The 19,114-nt window shown below is 37.0% G+C and overlaps 1 protein-coding gene across 3 annotated transcripts in view; it reads right to left on the bottom strand.

Moving 5' to 3' along the window:
- Positions 1–1,106: 1,106 nt before the first annotated feature.
- The window catches only part of USP46 (ubiquitin specific peptidase 46), a 34,225-nt gene continuing 16,217 nt past the window's right edge, over positions 1,107–19,114 (bottom strand). For 2 of the 3 annotated variants that reach the window (XM_037383195.1, XM_037383201.1), the window contains 6 exons: positions 18,880–19,109; positions 15,351–15,427; positions 9,880–9,963; positions 9,395–9,592; positions 8,598–8,676; positions 1,107–7,599 (listed from right to left, as the gene is read on the bottom strand). In XM_037383195.1, the coding sequence (XP_037239092.1) occupies positions 7,498–7,599; positions 8,598–8,676; positions 9,395–9,592; positions 9,880–9,963; positions 15,351–15,427; positions 18,880–19,092 (753 nt within the window). In that variant the 5' untranslated portion in view covers positions 19,093–19,109 and the 3' untranslated portion in view covers positions 1,107–7,497. The remainder of the gene's footprint in view (positions 7,600–8,597; positions 8,677–9,394; positions 9,593–9,879; positions 9,964–15,350; positions 15,428–18,879; positions 19,110–19,114) is intronic. The other variant, XM_037383185.1, reaches the window with a different exon arrangement.

The raw sequence follows: 19,114 nt of genomic DNA, 5'->3' as shown, positions 1-19,114 counted from the left end.
AACCCAAGGTAATGTAAAATGATTACTCTAGCTCATACCAAAATCTAAGGAACAGAGACATAGGTAAACATCATACAGCTTCTGGGAAAGTGTATTTCTGAAGTGACAGCAATTCTAGTAGAGCCCACAGTGACTGCGAATTCTGCTCTTGGAAATCTTTGATTGGTTTCTTAATGTGTACACTATAAATTTTATTTCTTTAAAATGTTTTTAAAGTATGTATATGTGATTTATTTATTTCAGTCATCTCCTGTGTTTTACGTTTCTGTCTCTGTTCTGCAGTTAAAAGTTTATGTTCTAATAACCCAGAAGTAAATTTGAAGGTGCTTCAAGGTTTTAATTTGAAAGGAAATTTGTACTGTAGGATGTAAAGTGTTTTTCAACCCAGTCCTCTGATAGTCTGATGTGCCACGAATCTTACAGCGTGTTAGCTACAAATTTAACATGCAGTTCGACAGCTATGTTTGATTTTGGTTCTCTGAATGATTCTGAGGAAATAACAAGAATCCATTCAGACAAAAGCAAGAAACACCAGTCTTTTATTTATGTAACGTTTGAGAAAGTGAATTGTGTTTGCTGATTAATAACCAGGAAAATGAGCAGACTACAGGAACCTTTCAATTCTCTGGCAGAATTTTAGACCTCATTAGCAAAACCCTTTCCCACTCTGGTAGTCCCAAGCAAAATCCCAGGCTATAGGGCTTGGAATTCCTAGTCCCTGATGCAAAAGGTTTTTGCTGCTTTTTTTTCCCCTTCAGTTTTAGCTGTCCTCAGTAACATCAGCAAGGTCATGATGTCCTTTAACTAGGTACAGCTCAGTCACGCAATTGTACGTGTAATCCACCAAACCCACTCAGGAACTGCACGCAAAATTGGTTCCCTTAAGACACTTCAGAGGCAGTTAGCCCAGGTGGTGAAATATTCTCTGATGTCACTTGAAATGCGATGACTCCATTAAATGAAATAAGAAGTGAGCATCAGCAGTCTTGCCATCTGTAACAATACAGATACCTGACATCCACAAGCATGTTGCGTAACAACCAGCGTCAATGTTCAGCCTTAGTCTGACTCCAGCTGAATTCAAAGCAAGTTGAGTGGAAGCAAGATCAGCTAGGGAGTTTATTTTATGTAAAATATAAACATGTTAACAGGAGAAAATACTGTTTTCTTATGTTACAACCTTAATAACCAACATTAAATTTATCTTACAGTTCTGCAGGTAGTGCAGGTTTTAATTACATGTACATGATTAAAAAGAGCAGATACTCAACTGTACACATACACCATGTATTGTACACTTCACTAGAAATTCAGTATTTTTGTGTGTCTCCAATTGGTGTGCCTAATAATTTTACTATGTCTTACTCCATTTAAAAAACTAGCACAAAATATTTAAGTGGTTTTATTATGATTGCATCATTTTGACAAGGTAGAGAGGGACTATATATTTACAAACAGATATACATATTCAAAGCCTCCAAAAAGCCAGCCCTTTCCGTATTTCTTCCTATTTTCTTTCTTCTTCCCTGTACCTTACGCTCATATTCATACAGCTTATGGTGACTTTACTCCTACAAAGTCACGGGTAAGTTATGGAGCTTGTGTTAAGTCTTTAACAAAAGCCACTGAAGCTAGAAAATTGTCTCCAGGAAAAGTCCGTAACACGGCTGCCCTGACGTTGCTCTTGCTGTTAGAATGAGAGTTGAGAGACGGCTAGGAAACAATTCAGTATGTGAACACAGTCTGTCTTGGAACAACTGCAAATATGAACACCATGGCAAATACAAAGCTGATGTTTAAGCACAGCCTCTTTAAGGAATGTATACCTACTAATGAGGTTTTGGGGAGTGGGGAGAGAGGGGTTGCTAATATTCATTAATTATCTACTGTGGCAAGCAAGATGTTTTGGTGAACTGCAAGGTATCTTCACAAAGGGTTTGCTCCTGCTACTTTGGAACCGCTAGGAGAAGGGTTTGGATTAACTAGGGGATGGAGTACCAACTCCAGCTGGGTACAAGCTGAGGGTTAGGAAGCTGTATGCTAATCCAGCTCCTCCTACGGACCTATCGCGCCATCACTGAGAAGTCACTCTTTAATATTCTTACATATAGTGAAGTTGTCACCTGCAAGAGCCTTCATCAGAAGCATTAGGCTGTTAAATCGACCACTGTGAATGGCACACACAATTTATTTTATGTTGTACAATAGTCCCAGTTTTGATAGCCAAATGAAGCAGAATTATTAAAGAATTATAGCAACTCAGAGACCATGAATAAAGGGAGTTATGTGCGGTTTCATATTAAATCATTCAGGCAAAGTCAGCAAGCAAACCTCCTGGGGGGTAAAGAATCATTAGTGTGTAAAAAGGTGTGGGCTTAGCCCAGATGGTCCCATTAGGTGGGCACATACCTCCTGACAGGTGTTATTTGACCTTGTATGCAAAAGGCATGTGTTAATCTGAGTAAGTCTTGTGGACAGGTTCAAGCAATCTCTTTGAAGTAATGCATGTTAACTGGAAAGAAATTAAAAGGCTGTCTACCAAGGCTTCCCAAGATCTATTTAAATGTTATGTGCCATGTTAAATTGAGAAGAAATACCTCAGCAGCAGAACTGATGCAACAGGAAAAAGCCCTGGTCTTTTCATTGATCAACAAGAATATGATGTCTAGAAACCTAAGAATAACCCTTGCATTAGCACAGAAAGTCTGTGACTTTCTGATATGGACACCACAGATGCTGGCCTCTAAGAAACATCCAGTGTCTTTGACAGATGGTGTGGCATTTTTACACCAGCACTTATCCTACCTCATTATCTCCTCCCTTTGTATGAGCCCAAGTGGAGAGAAGGAAGAAGAAAAAAAGATTGCTCTCCTTGCTAGCACTCACACAAGAATAAACGCAGCTCTTAAGTATATTTATACTTGAGACTGTACAGAACACAGATAAAATGGCAAAGAGAGCAATACCTGTATCATCAGCTGATTGACCGCTGTGTTTGGTAAAAGAGAATTGTCCTGTGAGAAGTGGAGCTTTTCTAAATTACAGTCGTTGGTAACTGTGCTACAGATTAAGGTATTACAGTAATTCGCAGACGGGTTAGCAGGTACAGTGCAAAAAGGCTGCGAAACGTGCACTGTGAGTGCAACTTGTTAGGTACATACTGCTATATGTAGCAGAAATGTGGAAAATACCGCATCCTTGTTATGTACCAACAAATATGTATGGACAAATTTGGGCTTCCCAAATTTACAACCCAACTAGGACTACAAGCCTAAAAATGGAAATTGGGTTGTAACCAGAGATGTTGGATCACAAGCAAACAGCTGCAAAAGCAAAAAGACAACGACAAAATGTTAAGCTGATTGGAATTTCACAAGATTGATGTTGTTGCTTAAAGTGCTTGGGTTGATTACATTTAAAAAAAAAATCAAAGTACATTAAAATTAAACCAGAAAACTAATAATATTAACTACGTAAGTTATTATACAAATACAAAAAAAAGATAAATCAAAGAAAAATAAATTAAAACAAACACTGATAAAAGGTAGTAGTAAAGTACAGGTACATAGCCAAAAACTTCTGAACATTTCTAGTACACATTTAGCTGTAAGACACTGCTCACACTCGTAGCCACAAGCAGCAAAAAAGAGACAAACCAAGAAGGGGCTGCTGCTGAGAGGCATAAAATCACTGGCAGCTGCAAGTAGTCGGCTCAGGTCCCCAGTACCTGATGCTGTAACAGATGGGTGAATGAAATGTAATGTCTGAAGATAAAAGACAGGTTGTAGTAGCATTTTAAGGACTCGCCATTTAACATGAATTTCAGTTTCAGCTTAGGTCTTTAATATCTTTATTAAATCTGATATGAAGGAAATACCTACCGCCTTATTTTCTTTACTGCAACTGCTAAAGGAACAAGACTTTTAAGATGTAATCTACTGTTCTGAGGTAACTGTAAATTATTAAAATAAAACTGATAGGAGCAATTTTGGGACAGTTTCAACAAGGTGCTCTGCTTCACTGGTATGGACTCCATCACTTCCCTCTTCTGCCTCCCTCTGCTATGCCCCAAAAATAGAAATTACATAAAATCCTGACAGCCTGTTCTGTGAAACATAAAAGTTTTGGTCTGAGCTCATCCTCTAAGGTAACTGATTCATCAGCACTGCAGTGCTTCATTGGGTTCAGTGGAAAAAACAGCACAGGACAAAAACATTCTTTTTTTCCAAGTAAGAACACAGTAATAAGATTTATAAATGGACAAGACATCTCAGCAACAGCGTGTGAAACAAGTAGAAAACTTCAGATGTCATTAGGCCTAACAGACTCAGAACTTCTCATTTTCGGGAAGCACGGAGTACTATTAGACATCTGTGCTACAATTTTGTTTTCTATCTGCTGGCTGAAAAGCTTTTATTGTCCTAGATATTTTTCCATTGATTCCTAAGGGACTGGAAATCTATACATAAGCATGACAGAAAAGGGATTACATTTTATTTATTCAACCAAAATACTTTACATGATTGTTTCTGTGAGGATCCCAATCCTGCGTGAATGTGCTTAATTTGACACAGAAGATAAGTTCTGCTGCCTAGGCTGGCACTATTCATACAGCCGTAATGGACAGCTTTTGCTGGACTGAAGTCAAGACATTCAGCACACTGTAAACTGGATATAATTTATAGAATTGTGACTGTATTTTTTTTTTTTATCAAAAGAAAATGCTCCTTAGTTTAGCTGGTGTTAGCATAAAGTCAATATTCCACAATTTTTCAGTTGATGTCAGACCACTGATGTTGGACTGGTGTGATACCAGTGCTGTGAACTTTTCATGGGCTAGCATGAATTTAAAATGCTTTTTCATACTTTATGACAAGGCTTATTCTAGTAATTTTACTCTCAAAAACATACTGCATTATCTCTATATTTTACAACCTAAAGCTGTCTTGCAGCAGGGGAAAACCAGAGATTATTACCCTGTACTTTAGCCTTTAAATATTCATATTAGTAGTATTAAAAATATCAATTTTCAGATAAGTCAATTAAAATATGGAAAACATTTCCTAAAATTGAACTGATTTTAAAATCATTTTTATGAAAAATTACTTTTCATATAAACATGAGCCCTAAACATTCAAATGATACCTTAAGAATATCTCTTTTGTTGTTTGTTTTAAAATTGAAGAATGCCCTAAGAATGTTCGACAGTAAACTGTGATTTAGAGACTTTTGGACCAGCACTGACTAACGCTGATCCAGAAAGTGCCTTCATTCATAGGGAAAACTTATCCATTTTAAAAAGCAAGTGATTATTATATTTTTATATGGAAATTCCACATGTTTATAAAGAAATCCAGTAAAGAGGGATTTGCAGGCTCAGCTTTTCAGTGGAAAAGCTCCTGAGTCTCAGTGAGAGTTGAAGTCTCTGGTAAGATGTCTGTCTTCTGTGTTAGAGACAGAACATTTCATTCTAATGTCAATAAAAGAACTAGAGCTGCATCACAATAATGCTTGTCTTGTGCCTGCATAACAGCCTTCATTCATGTGAGTGATCTCTGTAGACCACTACTTGTTCCCCAAACTAAGTACGCTAAGGTTACATTCTAAGTCTGTTTTCTTGTATCAGTATAACAACGTGATAAATCACAAATAATGTTAGATGAAAAGTCCACTTCTGTTTCTCATTCAGTGTAAAGTGCTACATTTCCTTAGTTTTCAAAATGGCCATTGACAAATCCAACTGAACTTCAACTGACGTTACAGTAGAAACTAGTACTTCATCTTCACCGTTATTTAACAAAAGATATTTCACATTCACAGTAGATTACAATGAAAAAAGTTATTATTTTTCCTACAGAAGACTACAATATAAGATTTAGCTACACTTCAAAAGCCATTTTTTAAAATGGATTGTTGGCCCTAAGGTGGCAGGCAGGCTTCTGAAAGAAAAGAAGGACCAAAAGCAACATTGTCTTATAATTAATTAACGAGAGTGAAGGAATATAACAGGTAGAAATCAATGTTGTGAGACGAAAACATTTCCTTGTAAATACTAGAACCAACTGTCAGGCCCCCTGAAGACAAGAGTGTTTTTGCTGTTGACTTCATTGGAATAGGAATTTGGCTACTAAGGTAAAAGAATTGTATAATGGAGTGAAAGTTCAAACCAAGCAAAGTGGTTACCCAGTGTTACCACTCTCTCAGCCTGCTGTCGATCCCTTTTCATGCCCTACTGATACTTTCTTCTACATTCATTCTTTGCCAAATTCCAGTACGTGAGTTCAGCAATTTTATTAGCTAGTCCATGACTGGTGCCAGCCAAATTTACCCAGTAAAATCACAAATTAATCCTTTTGCACTAAGTGTTTGGATGTTTTTAAAATCAGACACTCCAGAGCCCTATCTGTTTTTGTGGTGACACAAATGCTGCCAAACATGGCCAAAATGTTAGAGATGATATGACAGCATGTGTAAACCAATAGTTGTTATGCATTATGTTATGTTGCTAAGAAATCAACTCTGTCTTCAGAAATTAAAATGGGATCTACAGATACTCAGAAAACTGCAGGATCGAGCTGTGTCATATATTGCATGAACACCACACTTAAATGGACTGTGTAATTTAAGTTCTGATGGATGTTATATATACATAAGCAGTGCTGCAAACTCTGCAACCTCAGTTAAGCAAACAACCTATGACATAATTTTAACAGAAAGATAAGTTCAGTCTCCATAAATGTAATTTATCTTTGTGTTATGTGTCATCCCACTCCTTTTATTCCAGTGCTCTGTAAGGTCTGAAATCTCACCTCATCTGTACTATCTCATGATAAACAAACTGACTGGACACACAGAATTACTTAGATCCACTGTAATTTAAATCCCTCTATGTGCATTTTAGGCCTAGGGTTATGCACTGGAAGTTTTTAACAACCCAAAGCTTAAATGATTTTGGAAGAATATCTTTTCTGCAGCAGAGAGTAACATGTAAAAAAATCCCCTATACAATCATAATTCCAACCATCATGAAACAGATTATTTTCCTTACACTTAAAATGGGTAAGTATATGTCAGGATGTATTTAAAGGAATGCATTGTAAACCAACATGCCCCAAAGCCATTTAGAAAGTTTTAAACAATTTTGCCTTAAATGCAATGAACACTTCCATATAAAATACTACTCTAGCTGGATTGGGTTTAACAGTTGACATCCAAATCTTATTATCTGTAAATGTTAGTCCATATAAATTCCACTAAAATCTGACTGCAATTAATTCTTCAGACTTAAAAACTACAAACAACCCCCCTCCCCAAAACAATGCTCCGCATGTCAAAAATGGACAGTTATAGGCAATATCACATAGACCCTTTAATAGGAGACAGAGTGTATTATCGTTCAACCATACAAGATGTGGTCTGTGTAAAAGTCAGTTAAGGGGGGCCATCACCTTCTTTTGTGTGTAGCATCATTGTGTGCAATTGTCACAGTGTGCCAAGTCACTCTCTTGATTGATAGAACAAAATATATCCAGACTCTGAATTTTTTGATATATCAGAGGTCAGACCATAGAATTCTTCGATAGCTTGAGCATCTATTTTCTGCAAAATAAATAAAAAAATTTAATGGGCAGCTAGGTAAAATAAATACCAAACACAATCTACATGACTGTATAAACACAAAAGACAAACCGAGTTATTTGTTTCACGGTAGCAATTTTCAAATTCTGCTTGCAATTTAAGCAGGGAAAGGGTAATGCTCAGGGGCTAAGCCCCATTGGTCTCAGTCATGGAAGTCAATAGGAATGCCTGCCTCAGTGAATCTAACGGATTAGGCTTTTTCCAATAACAGAGAGACTCTTTGGAATGCAGTAGTGAACACTGTTAAAACACATAAATGTGACCGTGTGACCCCGTATTTCTGAAATTTCCAGAAACCGTCTTCAAGACACGTCCCATTCAATGTCCCAGTGCTTACTTTGCCCACTGGATTTACCCTGGGAAATCAGACTTAAGACCTCAGTTTTGTCAAGGTGCCACAACAGCGTAAAGGGTTGGCTTAGCAAAGAATTGCAGAATGCTTAGACAGAAACTGTAACAGCTGTGGGTCAGATCCTGCTTTAAGTTATATTCAGATAAACCCAGATCCATTCCAGAATCCAGATTTTCTTGTAACTTCCCAATTGTTCGAATATTAAAATTGTACAGCAGGGCTAGCTATACGCAGTCCAATTTTTCCAAGTGATACTGCCAAGGATTGCAAAATAGTTCCCGGATATTTCAGGTTCTAATGAATTAAGTTGATTTTATTAGACATAGAAAACATTCCAAATTAAACCCTTGAAGTCTGATATTAAAAACGTTTGATGTTGCTCTGAAATAAAACAACTCCCTCTGACATTGACAGAGTAAGAACTGCAGGATTAATAGGGGTTTTTGCAGTCTTATTTCCTAACAGAGTTGAGATACATGTCACATTACAACCAAACTGTGGCTTTGCAGACTAGTAATCTATACCAGATCTGGATCAGAATTTTAACTACAAATAGAGAAGAGAATGTAAACACAAAAGCTGTGCTCGTGACCTTCAGCATACTGACCTCTACAATGTCATCATCAAACAAGAGCCAAAATCCATGACTTTTCACAATAGTAATATAATGTCCCCGATTTGGTCCACTAGAAAGACAAGCAAAAACACAAACCACAAAATATTAGAAGATACTATTGAGTCCATTTTGATAAGTCACATTTCTATATGCAAGCAGACTGAATTATAACTATTATGCAGAACGTATTAAACACACCCCTGGTGGTACAGTAGATATTTACTCCTTTTGCCTTTTTACTGACTTGTTGCAAAGACTTCATCAACTGAAAACTAAATGTGTTGTTTTCATCTGTGTCACGACCATTTACAAATTAACCTATAGAACACAACAATTTGCTCATTGTAGGCATCAACTATTGCAAAAATTTAAAAAAAAATCTGAAGTAAATTTAAAGGGGGAAATTGTTTGGTATCGACCATGAATATTTAGTTACATATAGTCATTGAGAAGAGGGAGAACAAGTCATATTCCTAGACCCTCAAGGATTTTTCCGTGTGTTTCATATTTGACAATACCCCATATGTGGGAAGCTTTATTAAAATTATCATTTTCATTGCCTTGACAGGAGACCAAGGTGATCTGTTGTAGGGCCTACACGCTAGCAACATCTGGCCCTCACAGAGTCCTGGCTCCCAAGCTCTCTAAGTGGGCTGATGAGGAAAGAGGGAGCTCCATTAATTCAAGCCAATCTTGTGACTTTTGGGACTTCCCACATTTTGTCTGGCATGCTCTGCCCTTGGCAAATGTCTGGCAATAAGCTTGAGGTATACATGAAAGTATCTTACCTTCCACAGTGAACAACAACGGCTACCAAGTCGTACATCCGATCTAGGTTGACAGCATCGCCAGATGTGTTAAAGAGACGTAACTCCAGAGGAAATACTACACGATAAGACAGCTTAGTATACCTGTGCAATTGCTCCATATACTTGAACCTCTTGAGGTGTAAGGCAAGAATCATTGGCAGTTTTTTTACTCTCATCCTGTGAAACCATTAGAGTGCATATGATAAAGACCTGACCAGTTCAAAGCCATTCTGTCTTTCCTTAATGAGTAAACGTTTGCTTATAAAAGCACTTTGTAAGTAACAATAGTCAACTTCCAGATAAGACATATGTAATAGCTTTGAATCTGTCTGTAGGCTCTCTGGCCCACATAGAGAATGCAGTTGGGGTGTAAGGCTTCTAGGTATCTAAATACAATAATAATTAAGGAGAAGGTTTGTCAAAGCCCAGGAGGGACATGGTGAAACACCCTGCTCTTCACTTACCTTTTCTGTGCCTCTTGTTTACTGCAGCAAGTTTCGCAGTAGTATTTCTGTTCACTACATAATGTCTCTGTGTTACTGAAGTCTCTGTAAATAAACACAATTATCAGTTCTTAAAGGATCTTTACACTTTTGCCCCACTTGGGCTGATGAAAATGGAACCCTTAAAAGACACACAGGATGAAATCCTCTCTCCACCAAGTCCAATTTTCTGGAACATCTGAAGCAACTGTGTTGGGGTTTGCAAAGGGACTTGAAGTATTTGGCTGCTACGATGCCCTGTATTAGGAGCTGAGGCCCTCCATATGATACAGATGGAGAGTCAGGTATCTCAAAAAGGGACTTATAACCTGGTCTCTTATGTACCAAGGGGCTGCCTAGACTTGGATGTAGTCACCAAATCCATCCAGTCCCTTTTTAAATTATTTGCAGAACGGAACAGCTTCAGGTGCATTTGTGTCATCCCCAAATAGCTCACAGAAGAAATAAACTGAACTCAGTTTTCTGCATCCTCTAACCTCTTGAACTGCCATCCTTAAGTTATTTGATTATAACTTCTTACTGTCCAAAAAAGGAAAAGGTCAGCTAGTATAGAAGATTTTGTAAATCCTAATCAAGTAAATACCCTTGGAAATATTTCTGGATTGCGCTTTTGAAGTGATAGAGGCAGAGGAAGGTTTGATACTGTCTCCCAGTTCACAGACAAGATTTGTTGGAAGTCAGTGCTGATATGCTATGAGGAGTATCTTAGGTACCTAAAACATTTAACTGTAAAAAAAATGACAGTAAATTTTTGTCACCTCTAGTGCTACATTGCAGCTGAGCAGGTGTTTTGAGAGCTGTAAATGCAGACATATGCACCTGTCTTCTGCTTTAAGCACACAGGTTGTCTTGTGATTTTGGGCCTTAAACAGATATATCTGAAGTACAGACCTGTCCTGTTGATTGCAGCTACACTGTACCTGATAGACTTCCAAACTCCAGGCAAATTCAGATCTATTTGGGCCCAATAAATTCCATTCTACTATTGCAGTTCACACACTGAATGGCATGGTCTACTCTCACAGTAGGCAGAACAAGAATCACCTTATAAAGGCAAAGGGAGGATTCTGGATGACTCTTTCTTCCTGGCATCATCACCACAGGGGAAGACGAAAGAGCTGAAGACCATATAGATTGCCAGGGCATGGGTATTAGAGGTTATTTACATAACTTCTTAAAAGGGGAGGATTTTCCATTTCCAAGTTCTATGTCCTTTAAGGTTGACAGAGCATACAGAGAGGTACTTCTATGACTGGATATTTATTCTAACTGAGAATGCTTTTACTGTTTTTTTTTCTTTATATGGTCTTAAAGAATTTGATCAGAAAGTGATGAAATTTAGGACAAGATACATCTCTTGAAAGACAAGTTGCAACAGAACTTTGATCATAAAAATATTTTTATCTAAAATAAAAACAAAGCATGATAACTGGAAAGGATTTGTTTCAGTGGTAAACATTGATCTTGAACACTGGATTTCACATTTGAATTTAAAGACAAAATAAACTGAATTTAGCCAATTCCTTTGAAAAACATGATAACCTTTCACGGAATCATAAGTGAAGAGATGAAACTTTAGAAAATGCTAGAGACAGATTATATGTGTGGGGAACGTAATGATGCAAGATTCAGCAGAATGTCCTTGTGTTGAGTTTTAGGTCTGCTGTTAAGGAAAGAGTCTGATGTTTGTTTTCAAAGCCTACAGTCTTGATTTAAAAGAAAAACAAACTTGTGGAATTCATTAGTTTCCTTCCTACCTCAAAGTGAAGCTATGGCAATAATATTTTTCTAACATAAAGAAACACATACAGATGGTAGAAATTTCATAGAGATTGGTTTGTTCTGTGCCAAGCCTCCCATGAACATGAATTAAACTCAAAGAGTTTCTGAATTTCTTTTAAAATGTATTAATTACTCTGAAGCCAGTAATACCTAACATTTTAATTTATAAGTTGACTGCTATGGGAATTACATCTGTGAAAGCCAGAGAAATATGCAAATATTTGATAAGCTGAGGGACGTTCCCTTACATCCCTCTTAGCATTTGTTCCTTTGTCTTCCACTTCCACCTGAAAGGCTGTTACCCTACCTACCAAGGCAGCTGAGGCACAGTCACGGACTTTAGAGGCACTACTAATTCCTGTACCAGGAACAAAACTTATGGCATATTTTATAAGCATGAACTCTTTCCTTGGGGGGAGGTATGCAAGTGACAAACAGATGCTTTTGCTGCCCTTTACAACTGCAACTTCAGTAGCTGTTTCATCAATACAGAATGGCACTTCTAACAGATGTTGAACAGTTAAAAACAACAGATCATTGACCAGAGTTCATGCAAAGTCTGCACGTACAAGAACTATAGGCTTGAGGAACTTTTCTTCATACCTGCAGAGCTAGTTTCAAGACTTCCATTAACAGGCCGATCTGCATTCTGTTTACATGGTATTTAACAGAAGAAAGAAATTTTTAAATACACCTACTCAAGATATAATAATTTATCATTGACCTCATATGCTTCCACAGTCCGTCTCTCTACAGCTTCTATGCCACAGTGTGAAAGATGCTTTGTATTGTTTATATGCATAAATAATACACGTTTTCTGTTTTAAGAGATCAGAGAATTCTTAGTGGAATAAAAAAGCACAAGCAGACTAGCTAAAAGTCAGGATCAAATGAACTGGTAAACTTCGCAACTGCTAGTGGAAATAAAAATAATGGATATGTACTATATTTGTTACTAGACTTCTATTGCTTCAGACCTGATTGTCTACCCTGTGGAGTTAGACTATGCCAGAAGCTTGTAGCCTTTGGACCTCTTATGTACACACGGACCTTTTCAACCTGAAAAGCTACAGAAATAACTACGGAGAACATTCATTTGTAGTGGCAAAGAAATTCCTTCTATTTAAATGTTATCGTGCAGGTTTTTTCTTTAATTTACCTTTTCATTGCAGTAGCACTCAAAGCTGTAAAGACACAGCAAAGCAGTTGTTAAAAAAAAGGAAACAACAAAGTTCCCAAAATGAGTAATAACTTGGCCATTCCTACTAACGGAAACCACAAAAGCACTTACACTTCATTTAATAATGCATAATACCATATAGCAAAAAGAGGAAATCCACAGTTTAACTAAATATAAGTTTTCTAAACAGATAGACATGCTGTTAGTGTAAAAGACTATCAGAGCAAGTGATGACTGTCTTCCTGTTTAATCTGTAAATAGCAACCTGTATCTCTCACCTCAAGAAAAGAAAAAATGGGATTTTGCTTTCCTTCACTTCCAAAAGGAACAATGGGTGGACTTCAAAATGCATGTTGTGCTGTTGGAGTAAAGGCAGATACTATACTGGGATGTATAAACAAACTTTTAGGGCATCCGTTCTTCTCAGGATTGTGTAGATCTCTGCTGGAATATTGTGCCTAATTTTAGGCAACTGCACTTCAAGAAAGATAGTGTCCAAGGGAGAGCTTCAATTGGAGAGAAGGCTGAAGAGTAATGTACATAAGCAGAGATCTAGAGAAGAGAGCCTGTGAAAGAAACATTGAATGACCTCAGGCTGTTTAACTTAAAAAGAAAGGCGATTACATTCTTCCTGTATGTAAAAGGCTGCTGCTCAGAGGAAGGGAAGCAAGCCCTGGTTTATGTCCAGAGTACCCAGGGCAGGCAGAAACAGGCTTGAACTGAAACAAGAAAGATTCATGTCACACAGCGGGAAAAACTTGTTAATAGTAAGAACAGGAAGGACTGGGATAGACAAGTGAGCTACTACTGCTAAAAGACCTTTTGGAACAGGTTGTGCAAGCATCCTGTCTGAGGTGGAGATAGGGACTAACTTCTTGGGGTGCCTCTCAACCCCACCATCCACCTGTTGGCTGCAGTGGTGCAAGTGTAGTTCTTCCACATCGTAAGCTACAGCCACTGGCTCTTCAGAAATGCTATTGGTACCTTTATTGAAGTACTCTGTGACTTTGCATAAAACAGCCTTTTCAAACAAAACATTTCCAGGAAGCTTAAAAACGAAGAAATGAAATAAAAAAATGGAGAAAACTGAAGGACAGATGGTAACTTATGTACAGCAGCTGTTTCTAACAAGTTCACCAGGCTAAGCTGTAAGAAAAAGTCAGTGCTCAGTTTCCAGTAACAGTATAGCACAGAACAAAGTAACAGGTTAGGAAGGACTTGAGAAGATGCACACTTTAGCCTCCTTGCACGTCAGTGTGATTTCAAATTGACTTTGAACACCATAGGGAAAGGCAAGTAATGCTGACAATGAAATGGCTACACTGAAGAATTTAAAAATGTGCAAAGAAAAGCCTGTATACCAATACTGATTCAATTATCGATGACCATGAACAGGCAAAGATACAAGGGGGAAAAAAAAGAAAATAATGTGTTCCTTTCCAAAGCTGCTCTTCAGTTTGCTCACTTTTTAAAATGAGGCTAGTTACTGCCATGTGGAATACTTCAGGGCTACAGTATCCTATAGGAGACTGAACAGAAGTTGAGAATGAAAAAACTTACTAGATCTAGTACTTTGAAATGTAAGAGAAGTTACTTAGTACCACTGTGGTATCCTCAGAGAAACCACTGCTTTCTGACTCAAAAAATGGTTAGTACCTCATATACTTTCTCTTTCTGTAACTCAGCTTGGGGTGAGATGCCAGGCAACCCTTTCTAGGTATTCCAGAATAACTTTTAAATGCAATTTCAAGCTTGGCAGAAATTTTGGAGCTTGATAGAGTAATTTGACCAATTGATAATCAGTACCTTAGAGCAGCAACATATTGTCTTAAATCTAGGTATAGGTTTATCAATGCCAAAACTCCAGATATTTTAAATCTTTCAGAATAATAATCCATGCAACTCTGAAAATTATTTTTATCTCTGAAGTATTTGTTCAATACTTAAAGAGTGTACTAGGAGCAGAACCAGAACTTAGAATAAAAGATTTCTCTCCATAATTTTAGGATAAGACACAGAATAAGAAATTTATCTTGTAGAAAACTAGACTTCTGAAATCTTTTGCCCTCTAGGGACTCTATCACTCACTCTGAAAAGCACACACTTGACTTCTAATATGCACATGAGTCCTAATCAACAAAGCACTTGAGCAGAAGCTCACTTTAATCCATTTGAAGCCAATTATTACTCTGTAGCAGTTCTTCTAGATGACAAGGCAATCAATTATTTTTGCCAAGAGATGATTTTTTTTCTCTTTCAAACACATACATTGAAAGAGAAAGTGAGTACACCAAAATACATTAATGCATATTTTGTCATTAGAGGAAATAACCAGTTTACAGTCTTTTTCTTCTCCTTGGGAAAAGTTCAAAACCCCATGTTATTCTGCTTCTCTTTCCTGTACTTCCTAAACCTGCAAAATTTAGCAAAGTCAGACAGAACTATCTGCCAAAGAGACACATTCATTTACCTTAGACAGTGTGTAATTGATGTGTTCTGCTCCACATCAACAGAAAGGTCAAGAAAATCTTCATCTTTGCTACTAACCTGTTGCAAAAAATATACATGTAAAATAGAGACTTAATAAAATGCCATACATCCAAATGCTGTTTATATCTATTTGCAAATGCTAAAGATAGAGCAATTTCTACAGAAATAAATTACACAAAAATAATTCATTTCAATTTGTTAGTAGCTCTACCAATTCAGCTTTCCTATCACTTAATTTCCATCTCTTCCACTTACCCAAGCCCACCAACCATGGCAGTGACCATAATCTACTATTCATTAAAGGGGGGCCACCACTGCCTATATTAGCTGTGACTGGTGCACTACATTATGTTTCCTTGTTATGCAACATAGCCTAATTTCTTAATTTTACTGGAATTTTATTTACCCTTTGTATAATATATTACACTACCTAATCACAGTTTATGCCCTGCATAATTACTCTTACTATTAAGGATCCACATAAGTATCTGTCAAGAAATGTCATATTTAACCATGTTATATTTTCTCTCCAGTGAGATTTCAAAAGGCTGGCTTTATATTTCTGGTCAACACAGCTGCATTTCCCCATTGAATGTTGATCCTGATCAATAATTTTGACTAAAAAAAATAAAAAGATTAAAGGTAAAAATAGTAAAGTGATAATATTTTGCAAAATCATTTTTATTTTGCCAATGTTTTTTAGGCAAAACAGGAGAAAAATTCCAATAAAGAGCTTTTTTTAAGAAAAAGTAACCCCAAACATTTTCAGAATGACAGATCTTGATTTGTGCTTTGAAAATGATTCTTCACTTAGAGTATTTAATCTTGAAGATGATGTAAAAAAACTCCAACTCACCCAAACAGACAATTGGTATAATACTTCAACTGAGTTAAAGAGACTGCAGAATTACTTACTGCACATGAATTTAGTCATATTCATAACAACCAATTCTGTTTACAAAATGCTGCAGTAACACTTCTTATTTTGCCTCCTATGACTACATTTCCTGAGACTAACTAAATCAGATGACAGGATAGTGAAGTTCAAATCAAGAACTTCAGTGAGGGGTTGAATCCATTGTTCTGATGCAAGTTCCTCGTGGTCAGATTTCTGCAGTTCTATGGATCTGAAAGTTATATACTACTTTCAGCTCATCTTTGCATGATGTCAGGGATCCTATAAACACGGTGAATGCAACCCATATCAGTTCTGAATCCAGAGGAACATCTTTAGCAGGATGAATTCTAATATTATCAAGGATGTACAGAGGCATAACACACACACGATTAAAATGAACAGATTAAAAATCCTCCCTGAAGCATGATTTGACCCACAGGGAAGAGGAAACCACAAAACTGGCAGCAATCAACTGCAGTATAAATACACAGCTAGAATCTGAAAGACAGAGCAACAAAGCTTCAGAGAACATTGTGTCCCTATGGCTGGAACTAGAGTTCTGTCAGACACACTGCATATCAAGAAAGAGGTTAAATACTTGGAAAAGTCTTTGGCAAGTATAGTGTTTCATTGGAATACCGCAAAGAAGCTAGGAATTTAGTCACTGATTCCAGCATATCAAATATTTACTGAAGGGGAAGATGAGCTAGTTGGAGTTAGAATAATACAGACCAAAACAAAAGGTAGTTGGAAAACCAGATTCAAATGTGCACTCTTTGTGAGTGAGAATAAGAACTGCTGGAATCTGAATGACACTTCATGCACTACATATACATGTTTTAGCAAAGGAACATCTTTTAATTCATTTTACTATTTCCTAAAGATTTCAAGATACAATAATACAAGAAAAATAAACTGGAAAAGTATTCTGGGTAGTATAGTATACTTCTGCATTCACAGGAAGCTACAGACAAGCCTTCCTACAGCAGCAATACCTGGCACTATTGTTTTCCACAAAGCGGTCACTTTGATTTAGTTTTGCAGTTGCCCAAGGACACATCCTGACCTCACTACAGTTTGTCTGAGTAAACACTGGCTATTAATTTGGAGTTAGGCCACAACCTAAAGAAGCATGCCAGTTAAAAATTAATTCTACCTTTTCACTTAATTTAACTTGGTGTTATTACTTGGGGTTTTATAATTGAAAGAGACTAAAGAATTACATTTCAATATCTCATGTTTTCACTTATACAAGCTTGTTCCAAACTTGGTCCAACCCCTTCTTACATGTTGACTATCACTGTATCTCTTTTATCCCCCCTCTCTGATCCAATTCCCTGGAGAAGTCATATTTTCTTGGAGTACAGAGCTATCCTTTATGATTAGAAATATCAGAATATATTCTTTTATACATCTGGTAGGACCTGGGTAGGGTTTATCTCACCTAACTTCAACTGTCTAAAGTTAGATATTTAACCTCAGCTTGCTGTCTGAAGATAGCTTCTCTGGGCACCTTCTCCCATCTTAATGCAAATAATCAAAAGGTGCATTTTCTTTAGAGGAAGTACTTGGCAGCAGTACTGGTCTGAGTTAGAAACACATTATTCATAGGCCAGATCAGTTTGCTGGCCCAACAACTGGAGCCAGGACAAGCTGTATAGAGCAGAATACCTGATACTGTTAAAAATATTGTTTCATGAAATAGCCTACTGACAGATGGAGAGAGCTTCCTGCAGGAGCTCCTTTGCAATCTCCACCATCTACAGAAGGAGCTGAGAAAACTAGTTCATCCTTGACACCTACCTTTTACAAAGCAAAAGTTATGTGAGGTTAATTCCAACCTGGTCTAGTGGAAGCCTCCATGGCAGGGAGATTGGAACTAAATGGTCTTTAAGGTCGCTTCCAACCCAAACCATTTGTGATTCTATAATTCTGTGATTTTTGGAAAATCAGTGACACTGTTCTCCCCAAAAGAGACTTTTTTTGCTATCTGTATTACTCTTTCACATAGCTACCTCAACCTCAAAGAGAGAAACTTTTTTTTTTTTTCTTCAATATTTCTTTTCCCTTTAAGTAGCAGCATGTGATTGAAAACCACATAAATTGATAGGAGACTTGCAATCAGGTTTCCTAACTAAAACTAGTTTTTACTCATGCTTCAAACATCAGAGCCTTCAAACTGACAGCCTCTAGAAAATATTAGGGAGATAAAAGAAAACATATGGTTTGTTAATAACAAACCCTCTGTATGCCAGTCACATTCTTAGGATTCAATTAACACAAATTCATCTTAATATTTCACTTATTTGTGGAATAATTATGTGAATCTCTTTTCCCAAAGTTACAGTAATAAGGAAGGGTATTGATTAACTAGCAAGGATTTTAACTGTAGAGATATGTATTAGGACAGCAAGACTTGGCATAGGTTAGCCAAGTAATGCTTAGAAAAATAAATTTTTAGAAAAGAATATACTCACTTCAAGAAGTAAAGTCTACAGGAATATCCACAATTCTCAGATGTCTGAAAAGATTCATATATTTATATATATAAAATTATCTATCTATTAATGGGCAACAACTAAAAAAAAAAAAAATCTATCCCAATGCTTACGGTTTCACAGTTCAAACATCTAGTTTCGTTAGTCAGTGTTCCCTGAAAAATCTCATGCACCCAGGTGAGTTCTTGTTTATTGTTCTCTTCAGCTTCATTCATGTTGCCATTTTTCAGTTTCCCATTTTGCTTTTCCTGTTTCTTCTCCTCTTGCAAAATGTCTGCGATGGTGTTGAGCAGGTAATTTAAAAACTCATGTGCATCCTGCTGCATGTAGTTGTCAAAGAGATCTGTG

This window comes from Falco rusticolus, chromosome 1 (genome assembly GCF_015220075.1).
Source record: "Falco rusticolus isolate bFalRus1 chromosome 1, bFalRus1.pri, whole genome shotgun sequence".
Taxonomy (NCBI): domain Eukaryota; kingdom Metazoa; phylum Chordata; class Aves; order Falconiformes; family Falconidae; genus Falco; species Falco rusticolus.
Note: the sequence above shows the minus strand (reverse complement) of the source record. Positions and strands in the feature narration are given on the sequence as shown.